The 21,536-nt window shown below is 31.4% G+C and overlaps 1 protein-coding gene across 4 annotated transcripts in view; it reads left to right on the top strand.

Moving 5' to 3' along the window:
- The window catches only part of nmo (serine/threonine-protein kinase nemo), a 341,472-nt gene that overhangs the window by 292,285 nt on the left and 27,651 nt on the right, over window positions 1-21,536 (top strand). Inside the window, exons 7-10 of one of the 4 annotated variants that reach the window (XR_011044290.1) lie at window positions 620-808; window positions 2,302-2,478; window positions 3,318-3,436; window positions 19,190-19,253. Coding sequence is in view for 3 of the 4 variants with exons in the window: in XM_068372256.1 (XP_068228357.1) it covers window positions 620-808; window positions 2,302-2,478; window positions 3,318-3,436; window positions 11,520-11,538 (504 nt within the window). In the remaining variant the exon portion in view is untranslated. Of the gene's footprint in view, window positions 1-619; window positions 809-2,301; window positions 2,479-3,317; window positions 3,437-11,519; window positions 11,671-19,189; window positions 19,494-21,536 lie in introns of those variants that run through there. The other 3 variants (XM_068372257.1, XM_068372256.1, XM_068372255.1) reach the window with 3 other exon arrangements.

Raw genomic sequence — 21,536 nt, 5'->3', positions numbered from 1 at the left:
CGGCAGAATGACAGACAGGGACGTTTCCAGTAGGGTGATTGGTCACTGGAGAGATAATGACTGTACTGTAAATTCTTATTATTTGTTCCTTAGCCTCTCCCATGAAAGATTAGAGAGCAGGGAAGAGCTGGAAAAAAAATCAAAGGAATTTTTATTGTTAGAATATTTTATGATGAAATTACTGGGGAAATGTTAGGGAATACTGTATTACAAATACAGTATATTTGCATTTGAAGTTGAAAAGAGAAATTACAGGACATCCTGATGACAGTAATTATGAAAATGATTACCACAATATAGTGTATTGAATTTCAATTTTTCATGCAATTTAGTTAGTGTTATGTCTATTATGCTTTATCATTTCTTTTTTTATTAGAGTGTTTTAGTGTAAAATTTATGATTTATTGTTATCCAAATACCGTATGGGGATAAAGAAAATCTTTTGTAAATCATGTCAAAACTAGTGAAAATTTTTGTAACATGAAACTTTATAAAATATTAAATTTTACATTTTATTATACTATGAAAGGCTCTCACTCAGGTTATTAATTCTCAAATATTTGTTTACTTTTATTAATTACTCGATTACTGTACTTACATATTGTTAATTTTTTTCCAGCTTGAACGAATAACAGATCTATTAGGCACCCCAAATTTAGAAGATATGAAATATGCTTGTGAAGGCGCAGTGACGCACATGCTACGGAGACCTTCCAAACCACCAGCGTTACCTGCCCTTTATACTCTTTCTTCACATGCAACCCACGAGGCCGTCCATTTACTCACCCAGATGCTTGCGTTTGACCCTGTAAGTATTTCTCTCTCTCTCTCTCTCTCTCTCTCTCTCTCTCTCTCTCTCTCTCTCGGCAATGTTAACAATTTAAAATCTCTCAATCTCTCATCTTATATCATTCCCTCCCTCAGTGTAAAGTTACTTTTCAAAATTCTCTCTCTCTCTCTCTCTCTCTCTCTCTCTCTCTCTCTCTCTCTCTCTCTCTCTCTCTCTCTCTCTCTCTCTCTCTCTCTCTCTCTCTCTCTCTCTCTCTCTCTCTCATATTTCATATTGCAACACTTAAAAACGTATTGTTTATGCCGGAAAGTTAAGCAGTTAAGTTAAAATTCTCAAAAATGATGGTTTGGATGCCACATGATGTAATGTTCTGCTTTTATCGGAATTATGTTCTCATGTGTTGTTAGCCACCTTCCTGGGATCTTTATCATGCAGAGAAAATTGCCCAAAAGGGGGTGTTTCCTTTATCCCAAAAAAGTAATTTCGATGTACGGTATACTATCAGTTGTTTATACGTTAACCACAAGTTCCGCTTCAACATGGATCTTCTACTCCCGCCCTCAGTTTCTGCGCATAAAGAAAAGGAGTATGTGGTGCCAAATCACCAAACCTTACAAGTATCAAAGGCCTTTTATTCCTTTTTCTGTAACACTGAAATAAACCTCCTTACATTATTTTTAATTCAGACGCTTTTAAGTTTTCTAGGGGCTATTAGATACTCTACTGTATCTGTACCTTGATACTTTGAAGTGCAATGCGTCATTGCTTCGTTTTTTCTGGTTTACTGTATACTGTACAGTATTGCTTTTGTAGTACAGTACAGGAGTCATCAACAGGTTACTAATTATGTACAGTACTGTATTTATTTATTTTTCATTCTAATTTTTATAAATTTCTTTATTTTATTAGTTTATTTTTTACTTTTTGAGCAACAATCGTCATCCAATATTTGCAGAACCAAATTGAATTATAGTAGCATTGCAAGCACTGTTGCAAAATCTGACTTGTATAAAGATAGTATTGTAGGATCTAATGCAAAGTACTTTAAGGTATCTTAAGAAAAAATACCTGTGTTAAAGGTTAAGAGCAAGTGTGTTGAGCAGATGATTAATCTTGGAAGTTGATAATGTCAACTTTTTTGTTATTTACTCTAGAATGCTTGACTGTTTAATGGGGTTCATTTCTTCCTTATCTTAAGTGTTTTTCAAATGAAAGTAAGTAAGCCTTAATAACAAAAGGCAGAAGAGTTTAGTATTATGTTTATTTCTCCATATTTTAATTTATCACAGGGTTTATTTGTTTTTGATTTCCAACATTCTTCACTTAGCAAAATTGTGGGAATACAGCTGTTATTTAAAGAAAAATTAAGAATGAATAGGTGTCATAATATCTACTGTATTTTTATTCTCTTATTTTCTTAAAAAGAAAGTATTTTGCTAATTTCATAAGACTGTAAATTTCCTCTTATGTAATACTAGGACATTGAAAGCATTTGTGATCTTTTGATACAGGATAAGAGGCTGACAGTTACTGAAGCGCTAGCTCACCCTTACCTTGACGAAGGCCGATTAAGATACCACTCTTGTATGTGTACCTGCTGTTCATCCACCAACTGCGGTGGAAGACAATACACACATGAATTTGAACCAACTGCACCACATGCTTTTGATGACACTTGGGAGAATGAGGTAAGTCATTTGTTATATTAGCAGCAACAAATAGAATTGAAATGAATTAAGTAGTAAGCTTACTCGGAGAAAAGTATAGGTACTGGTATATTTTATTTGAAGAGTAAATGGAGTGCACTGCTTAATATTCAGTAAAGAAATGTAGTGCTGTATTTTTTTTTGTTTAGCTAAGTTATTGTGATATTAGCCGTAGCAACTACTAGAAATCAAATACAGTGAGTAGAAAGCTTATTCGCAGAAAAGTATAGTCACCGGTATATTTTATTTGATGAATAAATGCAGCACACTGCTTCATATTCAGTAAAGATATTTAGTGCTATATTGTTTTTTTAAGGTAAGTTATAGTGATATTAGCAGCAACAACTACTAGAAATCAAATGCAATGAGTAGAGAGCTTACTCGGAGAAAAGTATAGTTACTGATATATTTTATTTGATAAGTAAATGCGGTGTACAGTACTTCCTAATACTCGGTAAAGAAATATAGTGCTGTATTATTTTTTTGAAGTGTTCGTTTAAAATCCTGCTGTAAAGTAAGTACAGTAAAGTCAAGTTTCATTTATGAATTCAGTACTTATGAAAACCTTTGCTAAAGCCTTAGTGCTTTACAAAAATTGTCCATTCTTCCAATATTATACACGTATATATGTGAATACAGTATACAGTAGTTTGGAAAATTCAGTACAGTATTATTGAACTGTATAGAGTGGGGAAAATTCATCTACAAATGTGTTTCTTTATCAATAGTACAGATACATTTTATCTTTGCATATTTTATAATATAGCTTTGTCTCTTTTCAATTATTACATGGAATCTACAATATTTGTCTTGATTTTCAGTTGCGATCTATGTCACAAGTAAAAGACCGCTTACATAAATTCATCATGACTCATCTGGCAAGAGATCGTGTGCCATTATGTATCAACCCTATGTCTGCAGCATATAAAAGTTTTGCAAGGTTAGTGTCATTATTGTTCTTTTTTTTCTATTTTTGGTCTTTAGATCATATGATGTTTATTACTCCGAATGCGGTGGAACTGTGTTCGTGATGATATTGAAAGGAAAATATTTGTCGTTATGTTGTATTTATTTGAACGAGGAAAATCTTTTTTTTTTATATCTATAACGTTGGCTCTTTTGGAAACATTTCTCCATAAGAATTAGTACTTTGACCCAAGACATCCTTCTTTGGACTTGACTGAAGAATGCTTTATTTGTTGAACAAAGGTGAAGTTCCAATTTGACTTGTTGAAAGAGAGAGAGAGTGTGTGTAATGTTGATAAACATTCTCCTCGGATGATGACAAATAAACATTATTTGTTAAGCAGAGAGTAAGAGTTTTGTAAAATACCAGTGATGGATATCCTTTCAGATTGTAACACCAAGTGATTAAAAGGTCGCAGTTTCCACTTGGAATAATTGCTAATTGCTTGTAGTATGTAAAGCTAGAATTAATGTAGTTTAAACTAATAATGAAAGGTACCATACATGTGTGATGGTTCGAGTACAGTACCTGCATTGTGTTTATCCAGTAGGTACAAACACTTTAGTCTAAACATTACTGTTCTTGATACTGTGCACAACAAGGCAATCAAACGGGTAGAGGAAAAGGAGTAGGAAGGAAGCAATGTAGTTGGTGCCAAAGGACTGCTGTAAAGAGTCTTTTGTATTGATTACAGTGCATGTTGTATACTTTACCTGCTACAAGTAAATACTGTGTTGCGCTTTGCGACAGAATGGCAACTGACGGAAATCAATCTTCCTTGGCATCTACAGTAAGGTTCAAATGGCAGTAATGGGAAATTTCACATTGTAAGATATAAGGCTTTGTTCAGTGTTAGATCTGAAAAGTGGTCTAAATATGTAGCGATATAGCTTGAAAGCAGAGAAATCCTGTACTGTACACAATACAATATATTGCAACTGCAGTTGTAATATAGAGTGGAACCTATTGGATGGGGGAGGGACGTCAAGATGGAGCCAGAGGTTTAGAGTTTATGAATAAGTTGAGGAAGATTTGGAAAGAACAGGTTTTATGAAGAAAGATGCTTTCAACCAAAATAGTTAGAAAAGGCACAACAAGACAACTGACCCTTGGAGTTTAGGGATAGTGTTGGGGATGAAGAAGAGAGTCTACAAGTACTGAAACTATGGTGTTACATAGGGTAGGGTATGATGATACAAGCTAAAGATATATATGCTGCGCTGATTAATCCTTTGAAGGGTTGTGTGTAAGGTTTGCGTATCCATGTTTTCTTCCCTTTTGTACTGAACTGCATAGTGTTAGTTGTGTAAAGTTTTCCTTCAAGTCCTAAATTTTTGTAACATTATTTTTTTCATTTTCTTGTGCATTTAATTTCCTTTTGAAACTACATCTGCTATCTCTTTCTTACTTTTCTTTGACACCTGGAAAATATTTTCCATTGCTTTACAGTGAACCCTCGCTACTTCGCGGTTCGACCATCGCGGATTCACCACTTCGCGGATTTTTTCCATAACCCATATATATACAGTAACATATATATATATATATATATATATATATATATATATATATATATGTATGTATGTATGTATGCATGTATTTGTGTATATATATATATATATATATATATATATATATATATATATATATATATATATATATATATACATATATATATATATATACATATATATATATATATATATATATACATATATATATATATATATATATACATATATATATATATATATATATATATATATATATATATATATATATATATATATATATATATATATATATATATATATATATATATATATATATATATATATATATATATACCTAAAGTAGGAAGATGTGATGTAGTTATAAGGGAAGAGTATGGGAAATATGTCTGGGTAATAAGCAAAGCTCTACCTCCAGTTTGTTTCTTCATTATGATCAGAGATAAATGTAAACAAAACATTGGTTGCCATTTTTTATCGTGCTTTTTAGCGTGTTTAGGAAGCGCGTGATATAAAATTGCCTTTAATATTTGTGCCTGTTTTAGTTTAGGGTACTGTAGTACATGCATTAAGTGTTCTGTACATTAAAGGGTAGTTTGTTAACAGTACTACGTACAAGGGAAGGTTTTAAAAGTCTGAATATACATGTTGAATAAATAGGTAAATATGGTGTCACTACTTCGCGGATTTTCACCTATCGCGGCCGCGTCTGGAACCTATCTACCGCGATAAACGAGGGTTCACTGTACTATGATACATACAGTATACTGTACTCTGTACAGCATTTACTTATTATAATGATTAACACCTTTTCTTTGATTATTCTTTAGCACAAACTTTTCATCTTTTATACAGTATATTTATTATTTTTCCTTTAATATTCTTTCTTTTTTTCTTGCTGACTAGAATTTGAAAGAATGTCATACTCTACAGTGCATGTGGGGTTACTATAATGTTAATGAGTCAACTTTTAATATTTGTTGGAAGGTCATTTAATTACAAAAGGATGAATGTCGTTATTGTTAAAGATTACATTTTGCGTTACAGTTAATGCTTTTTTTTTTTACCTGGGATGGATACATATGAGATACTGTAGGTGGATTATCATTTGATTTAGGTATAATCGTAGTTTAGTAAAATATCTAGTTGATATAAATTTTTGTTGAATAAAACATTTTGGTTAGGCAATTCTTCAGTAATATATTTGATTTATATCGCTGTTTAGCACCTTAACGAGTTTAAATGAAGATATTCTTGTAGAGTAGATAATTCCCCTTGAAGTGGTCTAGATAATTGAACAATGGTGAGTGTTATCTCGTATGTATAAAAATGGTGATAAATTTTAGGAGTAACTAGATAGCATGTGTATTGTATATAGTTTATGCTCTAGCATCGTAGCAATAAAGTTTTTTCTCCTAATGTAGTATGTTAGAATATGGTATTTCTGGAAAGTATTCTAGGAAGAAATTTTCCCATTGGAATTACTGTATCTGGTTTAAACCAAGTTATATTCTTCATTTGTCAAATTATGATTTGACATTGATGGGTGAAGTTTATCTAAATTACACAAGTGTTTTAGGTACACAGTTATGTTAAGCAAGAAGAAATTGATATAAATAGGATATATTACATATATTAAAACAATAAAAAATTCTTTGTACAGTAGTTTAGTTAAGAGTTCTAAAGTTGACAAGGTAATATATAATGAATATCTATAGATTTGGACTTTATAGGAAGCGGTGGGTTAGAGGTAAAGTCAGCACACTACTTAAACCATTCCCATCACATGAAATAACATCTAAGCAGCTATTTACATAAAGATACTAATTGGGGAAGTGAAAGTAAAGTTAGGGATAATGATGGGATACAATCTTTGTAGGAAGGAAGGGCCAATTGTTCTTAACAAATCTTTCCTTCTACATTGCAATGCAAGATTTTGGTTCCAGAAAAGGGTACATCGGGTGGCTGCAGGGATGTAGAAGTAATTGTGCCACTCGAAGGATTTAGTCTCGGAAAATTAGTTATCGTGCCCATCATAAAGGAACATAGAATTAAATTATATAACAATTGAAATTCAGAGTGCTAGAAGTACTGTACAGTACATCTTTTTGTACATAATGAGAGATGACTGATATTCTTTTTTGTTTGTGTTTCACTATCTTTGGTTATGCATTATTTGGTTTGCTTTGTTTTTGTTCGATGTTTAAGTTAGGACATACATTGATTTGAAAGTTGAGCCACTTGGACTTTCTCTATTATTTACTTAACAAGCTTACCAATGTATTAATACTTCTTTAGTCCATTATTTACTGTATTAGATTTATGCTGTACACTCGCTTATCAATCTCACCATATGTAGCTTCTTAGTAAGAGTACTCATCATAATCATGTACAGACGAGAGCTTGATTGTTAATGCAGTGCTAATATATATAAGATACTATACCGTAAACTTTTACGTGCTGTATTATGATTACTAATATGCAAAACAAAGCTTACTAATAATTTTATTTCCCAGTCAAAATAGAATTTAGATATAGGACAAACTTTATTTTCTATTCAGATTTATTCACTAAAATCGTGAGTAGCTATCATGCAAGTATGATAAATTAAAAGCAGGTTACTAATAAGAACTTGACTGTTAGATATAGTTCCTATCTTTCTTATAAACATTAGAAAATCAAGCAAATTGTGAGATCACAGTTAAAGTTATACTAGAAGGAATGGGATAAGGAAGATGCTGAAGTAGCTTTTACCCTTCAAAATTAAAAATCTTTTACTTTGGCATTTATATTAGTTTTAATCTCTTCTTCTCAACTGTTTGTGTTTGATTAAAGAATTCTTAAGATACTTTGTATAGAATACAGTACAGTATATGTAAAATTATACTGTACTGTATATGCTTTCACTGTTGTTTAAACTTAAACCATCAATAAATATGATATTAGTTTCCTAGTTAAGTGAGAAAAGACTAAAGGATATTTATTGAAAAGGAAAAACGTCAAGTAATATACGAGAGTTGACTGACTGAATGACATTAGATGAAATTTTTATGTTCTTCCCCCTCCGGTAATGTTATATTGTTATAGACAGTATTCTATAAATTTTGCTGTAATAGGAAATGCTGTTAGCCGTTACTAATGATGAGTAAATTAACTTTTGCAGATTAGCACAGGAGATTATTTTGGGATTGTTGAGTACTTTATCGTAAATTAGTCAAAATGTAGAGTATCTTTTGTCATTTGTAGTGTCTACGAGGAACTTGGTTTGAGGCATTGCTTATAATGGGAGTATTTTGCAGTCCCTTTTCTCTGCACCCTCCTCCTTTAGTTACATTTCCTTCCCTTTTCTTTTTACCTTTTTCCCTTTGTCTCCTAGCCATTCAGCCTCTTGTCTTTCTCCAGTGTTCACCTATTATTCAGAAAGAAGTTTTTTGTTCCCACATTTAGATACTCTCGATAGGACTTGGTGGTCTTGTTTATCAGCTACATGTCTTTAATAATAATAATAATAATAATAATAATAATAATACTGTAATGATGATGATAATTGATTATAAATATATATACATATATATATATATATATATATATATATATATATATATATATATATATATGTATACATATATATATATGTATACATATATATATATATATATATATATATATATATATATATATATATATATATATATAATATTGTATATATATGTCATATATATATAGTGTGTATATATATATATATATATATATATATATATATATATATATATATATATATATATATATATATATATATATATATATACAATATATATATATATATAATATATATATATATATATATATAATATATATATATATAATATATATATACATACATATATATATGTACATAATATATTTATATGATATATATACTGTATATATATTATATAATTCTATCTTTTATATATATATATATATATATATATATATATATATATATATATATTATATATATATATATATATATATATATATATATTATATATATATATATATATATATATATATATATATATACTGTGTATATATTTATATATATATACATAAAATGTGTGTACAGTTGGACACAGGAATTCCTGACACACCTCACTCTCGGGAAGGCCACCCTGTCATGCCCTTACTGCGCTGAGTACCCAGATAGACAGTGTATGGAGAGATGGCAGATGTGGTGGGTGAGGCTACACATAGGAACTCAACATGCAGTAAGGGTATGACAGGATACACTTCCTCAGAGAGAAGTGTGCCAGGAATTCCTGTGTCCAACTGTACATAATCTATTACCAAAATTCCTGCAATAAATTTTGATTTAGAGCCACAAAAACCTCTTTAATTTATAAATTTCCTCGCATTTCTGGGTACACTGTACAGACATCTGTAAGCATTGAATGTAAAGTGGAAGCATATGGATAAAATCTTTTCTTTCTGGGTGGAATGCAAATACATGCATCTTACTTACCATGCGTGGATTAAATTCACACCTTAAAAATGTAAATTTCATGTATATTCTTTTCAAATAAAGTGCTTACAGAAGTGTGTGTGTCCCATAAAATCTGTGGAAATTTAGAAGTTTAGATATCTTGTGGCTTAGAATTATGCTTTCTTACTGCTCTCTTAAAGGAGTAGCTAACGTCTGAGATTAAATTCTAAATAATACTACCGTACTTAAATAAGATAAGCAAGAGGCTTATGTAACTACAGCAACGGAAGCAAGCATGTATTCCAAAATGCCGAGGTTAAAACAAGATGGTTTGAAGGTATGAAGACCCAAGTGATTAAGAAATTACCATGAATTCCTTTTTTTTATTTAGTGTATAGAAAAACATACTTGTAGGAAGATATATTGATATCTTTATCATTAAGAGCAATCCATTACAGAAGACTCGTGTGTTTATATAATATTTCTTGAGTGAAGGTTTTGCTATGTAAGTAGAAAATTGTTACTAATTTTGTAAGAACACTAAGAATAAGCAGTAAATATATGTCGAGTGAGGCAGTTTTGCCTATTTATGTTTTATGTGAAGTAAGTGATGATGCCGTAATGTTAATGGTTTCTATAGTGGAGTGGATTAGTTCAGCAGTGGGCTTTCTTCACAAGGAAGAAGAATCTGGAGTAAGGTATTCATATTCTTTAAGGATAGAAAACTTTTATTGTGTCACAGAAAGTTATTCCATTTTAGACCAGTAGTATTCTATATTTTGCATTTTTGACAGACATGGTGAGTTCCAAGATATTGAGAGCAGCATTCATAGTGTTTTGGATTTGAAATTGAAAAAAAATGGCTGGTGGAGTCTTTTTTTCACCTTGCATTGTTACAACACATCCAAAGCTGAAAGGATATGTTATTATTTGTATGGTGATAAGGTACTGGGAAAATTGCAAGGTTACAGGTGCTATTAACATATAGGAAATCTATGCCTTGCCTTACTGTAGTATGTATTACAGTATTTTGAATAAAAAAAAATATCCATTGAATAGAGCTAAGGGATCACAATTTCAACTTTTCTGCTTTGCTATCTGTGCTACTTTGCTACATTATTATTGAAATTATGATGCACTTCAAATTTGGTGATTGGTACATTCGGAAATTGCAATTAGATTAATTTAGAATCATAAGTTTGCTTGAATTTTTCTTGGCTGTAAACTAAGTAATGCGTGCATTGGGGCATCACGTAATCAGCTTTAGAAGAAGGCCTTGGTGTACTTCACAGAACAACTATTTATCGAGAACTTTCCATTTTATATGTGCTCATTCACAGATGATATAGTATTTCTTTCTTTCGACTTTTATTTGCATATCTAAATACGTACAATCCTTTCTTTTCTGGTATATTATAAGCAGCTAGAAATGAATTTTTTTTTGTGTGTGCTGCCTTTTGTATGTTAGAATAGTTTTACAGCAATTCAGTAATTAGTGTTTTTTTCTGGAATAAATTTTAAGAAACTATATGAACAAAGAATGACAACTAATGATATTTGATTAGGAAATTCAGTGTGATTGTGTATGTGTGCATATAAATATATATACATTATATATATATATATATATATATATATATATATATATATATATATATATATATATATATATATATATACTGTATGTATATATATATATATATATATATATATATATATATATATATATATATATATACAGTATGTATATATATATATATATATATATATATATATATATATATATATATACAGTATGTATATATATATATATATATATATATATATATATATATACAGTATGTATATATATATATATATATATATATATATATATACAGTATGTATATATATATATATATATATACTTTATTTAAAGATTTGAATACAGTAGTGGGTTTTTCTGTGTGGTTTATATTTTAGTTTCTTTGATTTATGTAAAAGCATTGATACCTTGTTTTCTTACTTTTTAATCTTTCTTGACTTTTAGAATCTCTCTTCCTATCTGAACCCTAATATAGTTGATCAATCTGACCCTCAGCAAGGTGTATGAGCAGTAGAAGATCAGAAGAGGGCTTAGCTGGTGTTTCATAAGGAGGGAATGAAGAAATGCGAGCGGATATTGAAAGAGAAAAAAAAACATTGGTACAGTACTTCGTAAACTTGTGTGCTTTGGAAAGTAAAAATGTAATACTTTTTTTTTATAAACAAGGCATGTCCAAAATGAGAAATAGTTGAAGCTGTAAATGAAAATATGCAGCGGTCATTATCAACTTAAGACACAGTATGATCTAAAGAATATTTTTATCGGCCATCCCTTTGACGAAGGAATTAACTAAATGGAAGACAACCTGTGAATAGTGGTTTTCACGCGCCTTTGCTTTATACACGACACCCAAAAGGTGCTCGCGCGAGGGTAGTAACCTCAGCATTCCATGCTTTTATCTTTCTCTGGTATAATTGGAAGGTTTTATCAGAAAAGGTATATAAGAAGGACTTTTTTCACCGGGCGCCACAGGTCTCTCCCCAGAAATAGATTTTTCCTTCGTCAAAATCCCTTAATTAGTATTTTTTGGGATATTGTATGATTTTTACCTCATCTTATACAAACTTTAACAGAATGTAGTTGCTTATTTTTAACTTTCAATTTAGATTCTGATGTATAGTAAATCAGTTTAAGTGATAATTGCTTTGACATTTATCACTTAAAATTTTTTTATCAATTTTATTTCAAGTTTATAATCGGTCATTGGTCAGTTACCGTTATTTTATATTTCCTTTTAAAATGGAAGTACAATAGATGGTTTTACAAATTTCTCATTAAACAGTGACTTCACTTTTCCCAGTTTATATGAACTCGTAAAGTTAAGTATCTGTGATTTTTTTTTTTGCAATTTGCAGTAGTTGTTGTTTTAAGTTTTTATTAGCAAGGCTTGTTTGCATTATTTGAAAAGTAGACGGACACTTTCAATTATTACTTACTTGCATTTTAAAATTTGTATTTTGTTTATGATTACTTAGACATACAGTTTTATACATCATTATATGTACATGCAGTGTTTATATGTGTATGTTTGTAAAGGATATTCATGAAGAAAACTTAAAAGTACTGTACTTAACATTTCTTTTGTGGGCTTAACTATTTAGTGTGTGTTTATACTTGAAAGCAAAATGTATAAATGTATGATATAAGGATAACTTTCTATCATAAGTAAGTAGCTATTCGTGGACTGGAAGGCCCATAACAGAAAAAGAGAGAAACGTAAACCACTGTATTTCATATGCCAATGAAATACAGTTGTTTATTTCTTTGGTTTGGTCTGTTTGTAGATAGATTCCACTGTTCTTATAAACTTCGTGTGTACGTATGATTGCATGAGGCGGATAAAGCCTTGCTTCGTCAGACTAACTGGGGCATTTGCCAGTCTATTGTAGCATTATTTGTAGTTTCTCTAAATTCTTTTTTTTTTATGTTATTTCTAGATTGGAATTAGTAATTGGAGTAGCCTATACTGTAATTCTCTCTCTCTCTCTCTCTCTCTCTCTCTCTCTCTCTCTCTCTCTCTCTCTCTCTCTCTCTCTCTCTCTCTCTCTCTCTCTCTCTCTCTCAGGAAAAGGAAATGGTTAATATTGCTCTACTATTACATTGAAGTTGGTGATCAAACCTGTCGCATTCCTAGTCTCACATAGCACCAAGTCACAGAGTTTTATTTCTCATAAATGAGGGATGGAAATTAAGAGTAAGACAAGGTTAGAGAAATTGCGAAGGTAAGTTGAATCGATGAAAGGAAGAAGAGAAAAAATAATAGATAGAAACTAGTAGAGCAGGAAGTCAAATAAATTTAAATTTTTGAAATAATAATTTATCTGGGTAATATGAAATATTCATTCTCACAAAAACTTTGAAACTACATTACCACCTCAGAAGGGCAGATGACTATTGATTTTAAGTGTAAAACTATAGTCCATTTCTTTTAGCGAGTCATATTTGCACCAACTCGCAGCGGTGCCCTTTTAGCTCGGAAAAGTTTCCTGATCGCTGATTGGTTGGACAAGATCATTCTAACCAATCAGCGACCAGGAAACTTTACCGAGCTAAAAGGGCACCATTGCGAGTCGGTACAAATATGACTCGCTAAAAGAAATGGACTATAGTGAAGTAGTATCACCTAATGTAGAAAATTTTCTGATATAGATTATCAATATCTTAAAATTCTTAAACTCTGAAGTAATGGTAGAAATACTATATATGTAAATGGATTGTCTGTTTATTAGTAGAAAGTGAGGTGTAAATTGCATGGAAAAACTAAAAGCACAATGGAAAGGCTGTACAGTGTCTGGTAGCTTACTAACGACAGCAAATCGAGGATTAAAGAAAACAACAAGTTTCATGAAACATCAAGATGTACATCAAATTGGCTGCTTTGAATGATGCATTGAAAGAAGTACAAAAGTATTGACTTAATCCAAAAGGAAACAAGAGCCTGTCTTTTGACAAGAAAAGGCTCAAAATTCCTGAAAAGAATTCTATCGCTCAACCATTGAACAGTAAATGGTACAAGACTCCTGAAGGTAGAGCTTGACCACTTTTGAAGCTCACTGGAACAGTGGTCAATGTAATGCATGTAGAAAATTGTCACCTTAGAGCCGATAAATCAAATTCTTTTGTTGAAGCTGAAGTGTGGTTCGTAGGCATCAAGTCAAAATCAAGGAAACATAGGTAGAAACCTCCAATATATTTTATGGTTTAGCAAGTAAGGCTGGATTAACGCAGTTTTAAGCATAGTCATTACTAACATAACTGATCTGCATCTTATGCAATGAAAATTGTTGCCCAAAATGAGATTGCATGTTGAATTATGTATTTTTATGATTTTGAAATTCTTTGAAACTGTTGGTTTGCTTTTGAGGAGTTACTGATATTTAGCCCCATTGTTAATTCATGTTGATTATCCAAGGAACATTTAAAAACTTAATATAAGGTTGAAGTTAAAGTAATTGCACACAAGGTTAGTTGCTTAGTTTGGTTGATTAAATCATGATGTCCCCTTTGAAAAGATGTTGATGTTTGAGATGAAAGTTAAATCCCAGTCAGCCTTACCCCAGATGGTATAGATACAGAAGAATTGTATATGTTTAAATATACACGTGCATGCACATTTACGCAATACTGTATATACATTTTATTTTAAAATTTGTTCTACCTTGCTTTGTGTTGTGTGTATATGCTTGTTGGTACTATGTAAAATACATACCGTATGATTGTTCACTCTTACTTTTTTTCCAATTTTTTTTTATTTTTAGAAAATATAATCCATGGGAGGACTTGATTAGCCAACTGAAATTTATCCTGTGTCCATGATGCTACAGTAGTTTGAGGGCATAATTAATGAATAGTTTTGTTCTAATCATGTAGTAAAGAATGTTTTTTAAAGGATATGGGATACTAGAATTTCAAGGAAAGAGTGCTTACTGAGTTACAGAAACTGTCATAGCTATGAAGTATTATGATTCATATTCCTTGTGATTAACGGAAGACTGCTTTACTGTATTTGCGCATATATAAAAGTAATACCCCCTCTTTACGTGGGCTTGACATACGTCAGTTCTGACTTCATTTCACTCATCTTTACGTATCAAATACAGAAATAGAATCCATGTTATGCCATTTTACCTGAGCTTATGTCAGTTTCTACGTCGTACAATAATGTACATTACTGTAGTTCACATGGAAACATACAAGTCACTTTATCGTCCAAAAATTGACATGTCGGGTGTCTTTGACCCAATTAACGACGTAGGGTGGGGTATTACTGTTTATATCCACCTTGTCATCAAATCCTTTCATTTACTTCTAAACTAGAAATCCCTTACTAACTTTTGATTTCTTTCCTTTGCTAACGTTTTTCATTTATTCCCAGTTTCTTATCGCCTTCTTACTTTCACAATCCTAGGTACATAGAAAGAAATATTTTTATTAAAGGTGCTTCATTTTGCATAAACTTTATGGAACCAGAATGTGCCATTATGATGTATTTTTATTATTTTCGGACTTACAATTACATTTACGTCCAGATTGTGACTTATGAACACTTGCATTGGCTTCAGTGACCTTTGAAACATAGTCATACTGTAGCTTGTTGAGATGATTGCCATAATTGCAGTCACTGCATGATACTGTAGCTCTTAAGTTTTTACATACCATCTAATTCAGGTGATCTTTTAAGGTTACTTGTTTTGGTGAGGGTACAGTATTTCGTTCTTTTATGTACGAGAAATGGAACTTTTATATGATGATAGTAATGGTTAAGGTCTGGTTAAAACTATTTATAGCTTAAGGATTGGAAAGGAAGAGGCAGTGTCATAGTGATTTTTTTGTGAATTAGTAGAAGAATGTTTGTACTTCAGTTTATCGACTTGGTGCAGTGCTGTAAAAGAAAATATTTTATGTAATAATTTTTTAATTATTAAATCTAACAAACTTTTCCAAGTGAAGCTGTTTATGTAATCTCCAACAATGTCAGTGTGTTTCTGCTGTGCGAGAGAGGTTTAAAAGCTTGTAGTTTTGACTTGATTTTGCGGAAAAATTCCTCAAGAAATGTTTATAGAGCGATTCCATACATCGCTATCGTCTATCACACCCAAGTTATTATGCCGTTTTTGTTAAGAGGAAGATGTATAAAACTTGATCGATATAGATGAGTTCAAGTTTGGGAATGAAAGGATCAACATGCCCAAGGATAACATCAATTTGGATATGTGCAGAGTAAGACATTGAAAAGTTTTTTTTTTTTTTTCCCAGTAAGCAATATTACTACACAGTTGCGTATTTGATGAAAATGGTGCTTTGTTATTATAGATATGTCTGAAAGCTTTATTTTTTCGATTCCTTCTGCATTAACAGTTATGAATGTAAAGCTTATCAACCAGTGTTTGAAAACATAATATATTAGCCCTATTAATGCTGTGTCTTGATTACTGCAGATAACAGGTAGAACTAATCTGATGCTCTTAATAATTCTAACTCTGCCTAATAAAAGTGTTTGTAATTAATTTCTGATTGTGTATTTATGTTCTTTTGTGGAATTCAGTATTGTATAACATTTTAGTGCAAGTATAATTGAAAGATACAATTGAAATGAACAATAGTGACTTCGTAAGAGAAATTACGTGAATTAGAATACAGTGTAACAGCAGTCTAGCTTTATAGATTAGTTATAAAGGTATGTCAAGTGTACCTTACAAAATTTCCTTTTCTCAGCAAATACTGTATATCAAGTTCTTTTGAGTGGAATATTGATGGAGAATAGAAAACCCGAGATATAACATTGCCATCCAAAATATTGTCGTATCTTTGTTACCGAAACCGGTAGTGCAGAAATTGTGCGGCATGGTAATCCCCTCCTGATTTCAATGCGTCTTGGACCTGCAGTGTAATATAAGTAAGTATACCTATAGACATACAGTACTGAATAAGAGAAAGTAGGAAAATGAGGTTGTGAGTATTAATGTAAATATGTGGCACAAAACTGTTCTATGTTATAGTTCTGTGTGGCTTTCCGAGAAATAAGAGTATCATAAATGAGTTACTGGTGTAAATCTAGTTACATAAACAAAGGATTGCTGTGTAGGCAAGCTTTGTTGATGTAGGTGAAAGTGCACAGAAACAAACATATATGTTTGACTTTCAGTAGTTTGATGTGCATGGTAATCTGGGACTAATCATACTCTTGATGTGACAGGTGTCAGACTGTACTTTATACAGTGTATGTATGTTACTGTACATTACCTCTACTATACTGTACGTTTAATGCATTTCATATTGCCGTATATGTAATGGATACCACTGGACTGTGTTAATGTAGTGAGGTATGCTCTTATACATGTATATGTTGATTTAAACATGCTGTATATGCATAAAAATGGTTAATACCACCCAACTAAAGAATCAGCTTTTGGTGTACGGTAGTGCGTGAAGTGCTTTCTTTGATGAAGGTCATTTCCGTAGGTGTTCTTTTCTACCTTATTTTTTTTTGTTATGTTTTGGGCAATAAGAATTGGTACTAAAGAGTATCTCTTTTCGGTTTTGGAAACTTTAAAATATAGAAAAACAAAGTGTATTAGTAACATAGGCAATAGAATTACTAATTGAAGGTTTAGGGAAAACATAAGGGGACTGGAAAATTTATGGCCTATTCCTTAAGGAAGAGTTAGACTCGTATGTATTTACTGCCATTTTCAACAGAGCTTGAAAGTATGTTTATGCATACCATAGATGTATATTAATACAGTTTATGGAAGATGATACTAAGCTGTTATCCCTTTAGGTAAAATTAAATATATGACAATGACTCGAAAACAAGTGTGAGATTTTGTGAATTTTCTTAAGAGCAAGACAAACCCTTATTGTGGGCCATTTTACCGGGTGATTCGACTAAATTACTTTATACAATTCAGTAAATATTCTTCGGCATTAAACGTGCCTCATCACTGTACTTATTTACAGATGTATTGTTATTTTGGTAATTTTTTTAAATGATCGCTATGCTTGCTGTTTGTTTACCTGAATCCTCTGACTAAATTGCTAACCACTAAACTAGATATTTTCTTATGCTATGATGTTTAATGATTTAAGTATAAGTGTTTTTAAAAATTTATATTTCTTCAATCTTCATTAAAAACGATTATAACTCTTATACTGTCTTTCATACTTTAAAGATTATTTTGTTCTTTGTACACTTGGCCAAACCTCCATTGCATTATCTCTCGACTTATACCACTTTCGTAACTTGAGAGCTAGATAATGTCAGTGTGATTTAAAAAAAATTAAAGAAGTTTAACTTGAAATTCTGATTCTATAAAGTGGTATATTTTACTTTTGAAGGCTATTTATTATGACAACAATAAACAATTGCTTAAGGTTTTTGTTTTTAGTATCATTGCTTTAATATTTATTTTATAAATGGATATCAGATACATGTATTTACATGTGGCATTTTTTACAAGGCTAAACTATTTCAACACATGTTGATTAGTATTACAAGACAGGTTAAAAAGAATTCATGAATATTTGGGTGGGTCTTTTTTGATAAGCTTAATAATTGTAATAATCATGGAACATTTATACTAGGAAATTGACTTGATTGAAAATGCTAAACAAGGTTTCAGAATTCTAAAATGATTTATGTAGGGTCTGTGTTCCTTTTGCATCATTCATCAGTTGTCATTATAGTGAAAAGGGTTCCCTGGTCATTTTGTGAATCTTTTTAAGTTGAGGGCAATATAATACTTTGAGAGCTCATTCATTTTTGGCTGTATTCATTAGGGGGAAGGAGTCATAAGTTCCTTCAGCTGCTCAGGAAGATAGACTGGAAAACAAGCTTGATAATGCATTTACGAGCAGAAACATCTAGACTAAAGTTGTTTTCCGGGCTCTGACCGGTGCTGCCCAGTGAAATGCACCTTTTACATCATTTCTAAGGTAATAACTGCTATGCAAAATAGCAGTTATTACCTTAGAAATTATGTAAAAGGAGCATTTCACTGGGCGGCACAGGTCTCTCGCCCACAAATAGATTTTTCCTACGTCAAAATCCCTTTTTTTTTCGGATGAGGATAGGTTTTAGGAACCAGTAAAACAGCCCGGGAAGAATGACAGGGAAATGAATAGCTTGAATATGAAGTCATACCAAAAGTTGATTCTTGTTTCAGCGAGTTGTAGTCCAGAGGCGTCCCTCGCCACGTTTCAATGGCAGACATGAGATCTTTTTTATCTGTGAGTATTTGTAAACTTCTTTATCGTGCTTTGTTATGTACACTACTGTACTTCGATGTGTCTGTTTAGATATGAATGCTAACAACTAGAGACGTATATACTGCTCTCTTAAAAGGAGTTGTTGATTGACCTCTCGGCTGTGACAAAAAAATAAAAATAAAAAAAGAATCAACTTTGTGGGGTATTTTGTTTGTACTAAGGTTCTGTATTTTACAGTACATTTTGTGCACATACTGTACAGTATTTGTGTTGAGATTTTACCATAGTGTGGTTGTTTAAGGTAATACTAGTGTGGTGTAGGTGGTCAGTTAGGGGTGGGTGAGGGGGGGGCCAGTTATGCGTAGAATGTAGCTTAACCAGACCACAGCAATGAGTTTTGGATCACAGATATGTACTAGGTTTAGAATGCTAATGAACCACCTCTCTATATTTTCTGTTGACATGTTGTAAATGTTCAAAATGTGTTAGTATGAACTTGTAATGCCTTGTTTCTTTTATTTCATTGCATGTGAAAAGTGTAATAGCTTACAAAAATACGATGACATAAATATTGTAATATGGTATGTTTCAAATTGTAAATTCTCTGATGATTGAAAAATGTACAGCACTGCATAAATCAAGATTAGGAATATGAAAAAGTATTAAAATCAGCATGCAAATATTTTTTTTTGAAATAAGGTCCTTAGTAATCAAATCCTCTTGAAGGTTATTGACGTTTCTAAATACTGTGAACCCCACCAAAGTCTAGAGAATGCTTTTTATGCTCAAGTCTTGCAGTCGTAATTATTTAAATATTTAATGATGGAACTTTAAATATTTAATGATGGAACTTGAAAGAAGTGATGTGTTCACAATATTTTTGCATGTGTGGATTGTACGTCTTCTGAACAAGTGGCTTTGCTACTTAGGAATTTATTTTTTTCACGCGAGGTCTGTGTGTATGCTATTTGGAAATTTAACCCTTTTGTTTTAAATTGATCTCCTATGACCAGGATATTTGCAAACAGCATTATGGAAGACAGTACTGTACAGTAAAGTTGGTAGAAAATACCATAATAGGAAGTTGAATTTGAATATTGTTTTTATTTAGGCACAATCAATCGGATTTTTATAGATTTTTCTTTGCCATACTCTTGATTTTGTTAGTGGGTAAATCCTGGTTTTATTGGTTAGGGAAATTAATACCATATTGATATGTATGTGTATCTATTGTATTTGCTGAAAAATGTAGTGGAAATGTTGATTTTATGTCTAACTTGCCATGAAGTATAAAAGATTTACTTGGTTGGTCAGTAATTCTTACAGTGCCATTTAGAATGGGGAGTGCTATCTGTCTATGTAGGTGTTTTTTGGCGTTTTCAATCTGCCTCATGTCAAGGGTTCGGGTATTAGTATCAAGGTGAAATCAACTTATACTTTTAATATATTGTCCATGGATGATTTTGCTGCCATTTCCATTTGTCTTTCACCATAAAATCTAATTTTAATTACAGTATATAAGAATATTTTCTGTTTTTAGTATGGGTTTACTACAAGTGTGTTCAGCAAGTGCAGACTCTTATCTAGTAGTTTAAAGGGTAGTTTTGGAGTCTTGATGTTATTAGTAAATTTTTTTTTTTCTTCTTATTAATGGAAAGGAATTGTTGACGGCCGTTAATTTGTTCATATTCAGGAACTTTAGGTTCATTTTATTCCTCTGAATTATTCATAGCATCAGCTTTTAGACAAGAAATTAAATAGCAGTTGCATTAAAACTGCAAGTTACTGTGGACAAAAAGCTTTTGGCCATAAAAGTTATATGGAATGATATGTTATGTAACAATTGCTCTACTTATTCTTGTCCATTCAATTTTCATGACCGCATCTGGATTGAGGTCTTACAACTTATCTAAATTCATTACTTTCATGACACTGTTTCTACTATATTTTCTCTTGAACTATTATCCATAGCTTCATAGGTAGGAATTTTCTCCTCAAGCACATAATAACAAACATTACAAGACAGGAAAAAAGATTTTTATGAATATATGGGTTGGTCTTTATCAATAAGCTTTGAGGCAGGCTTATAACATGCATCAGTTTTCCACTTTTGTCAATAAGAAAGCACACCAACCTTTCTAATCTCCCCCCTTGCTTTCTCTTTGCTGAGAATTTTCATCTCCTTACGCTGGAAATTTTTTTCATGCCTTTTTTTTACCCAGGTTTTTTAACTTTTTCTGGTAGGTCTACCACTTGATTTTGGTTAAGGCTCCTAATACTTCTCCCCACCCCTTTTTATGATTG

Source organism: Palaemon carinicauda, chromosome 4, assembly GCF_036898095.1.
Source record: "Palaemon carinicauda isolate YSFRI2023 chromosome 4, ASM3689809v2, whole genome shotgun sequence".
Taxonomy (NCBI): domain Eukaryota; kingdom Metazoa; phylum Arthropoda; class Malacostraca; order Decapoda; family Palaemonidae; genus Palaemon; species Palaemon carinicauda.
The sequence above is the reverse complement of the archived record's forward strand: the minus strand, read 5'-3'. Positions and strand labels throughout refer to the sequence as shown.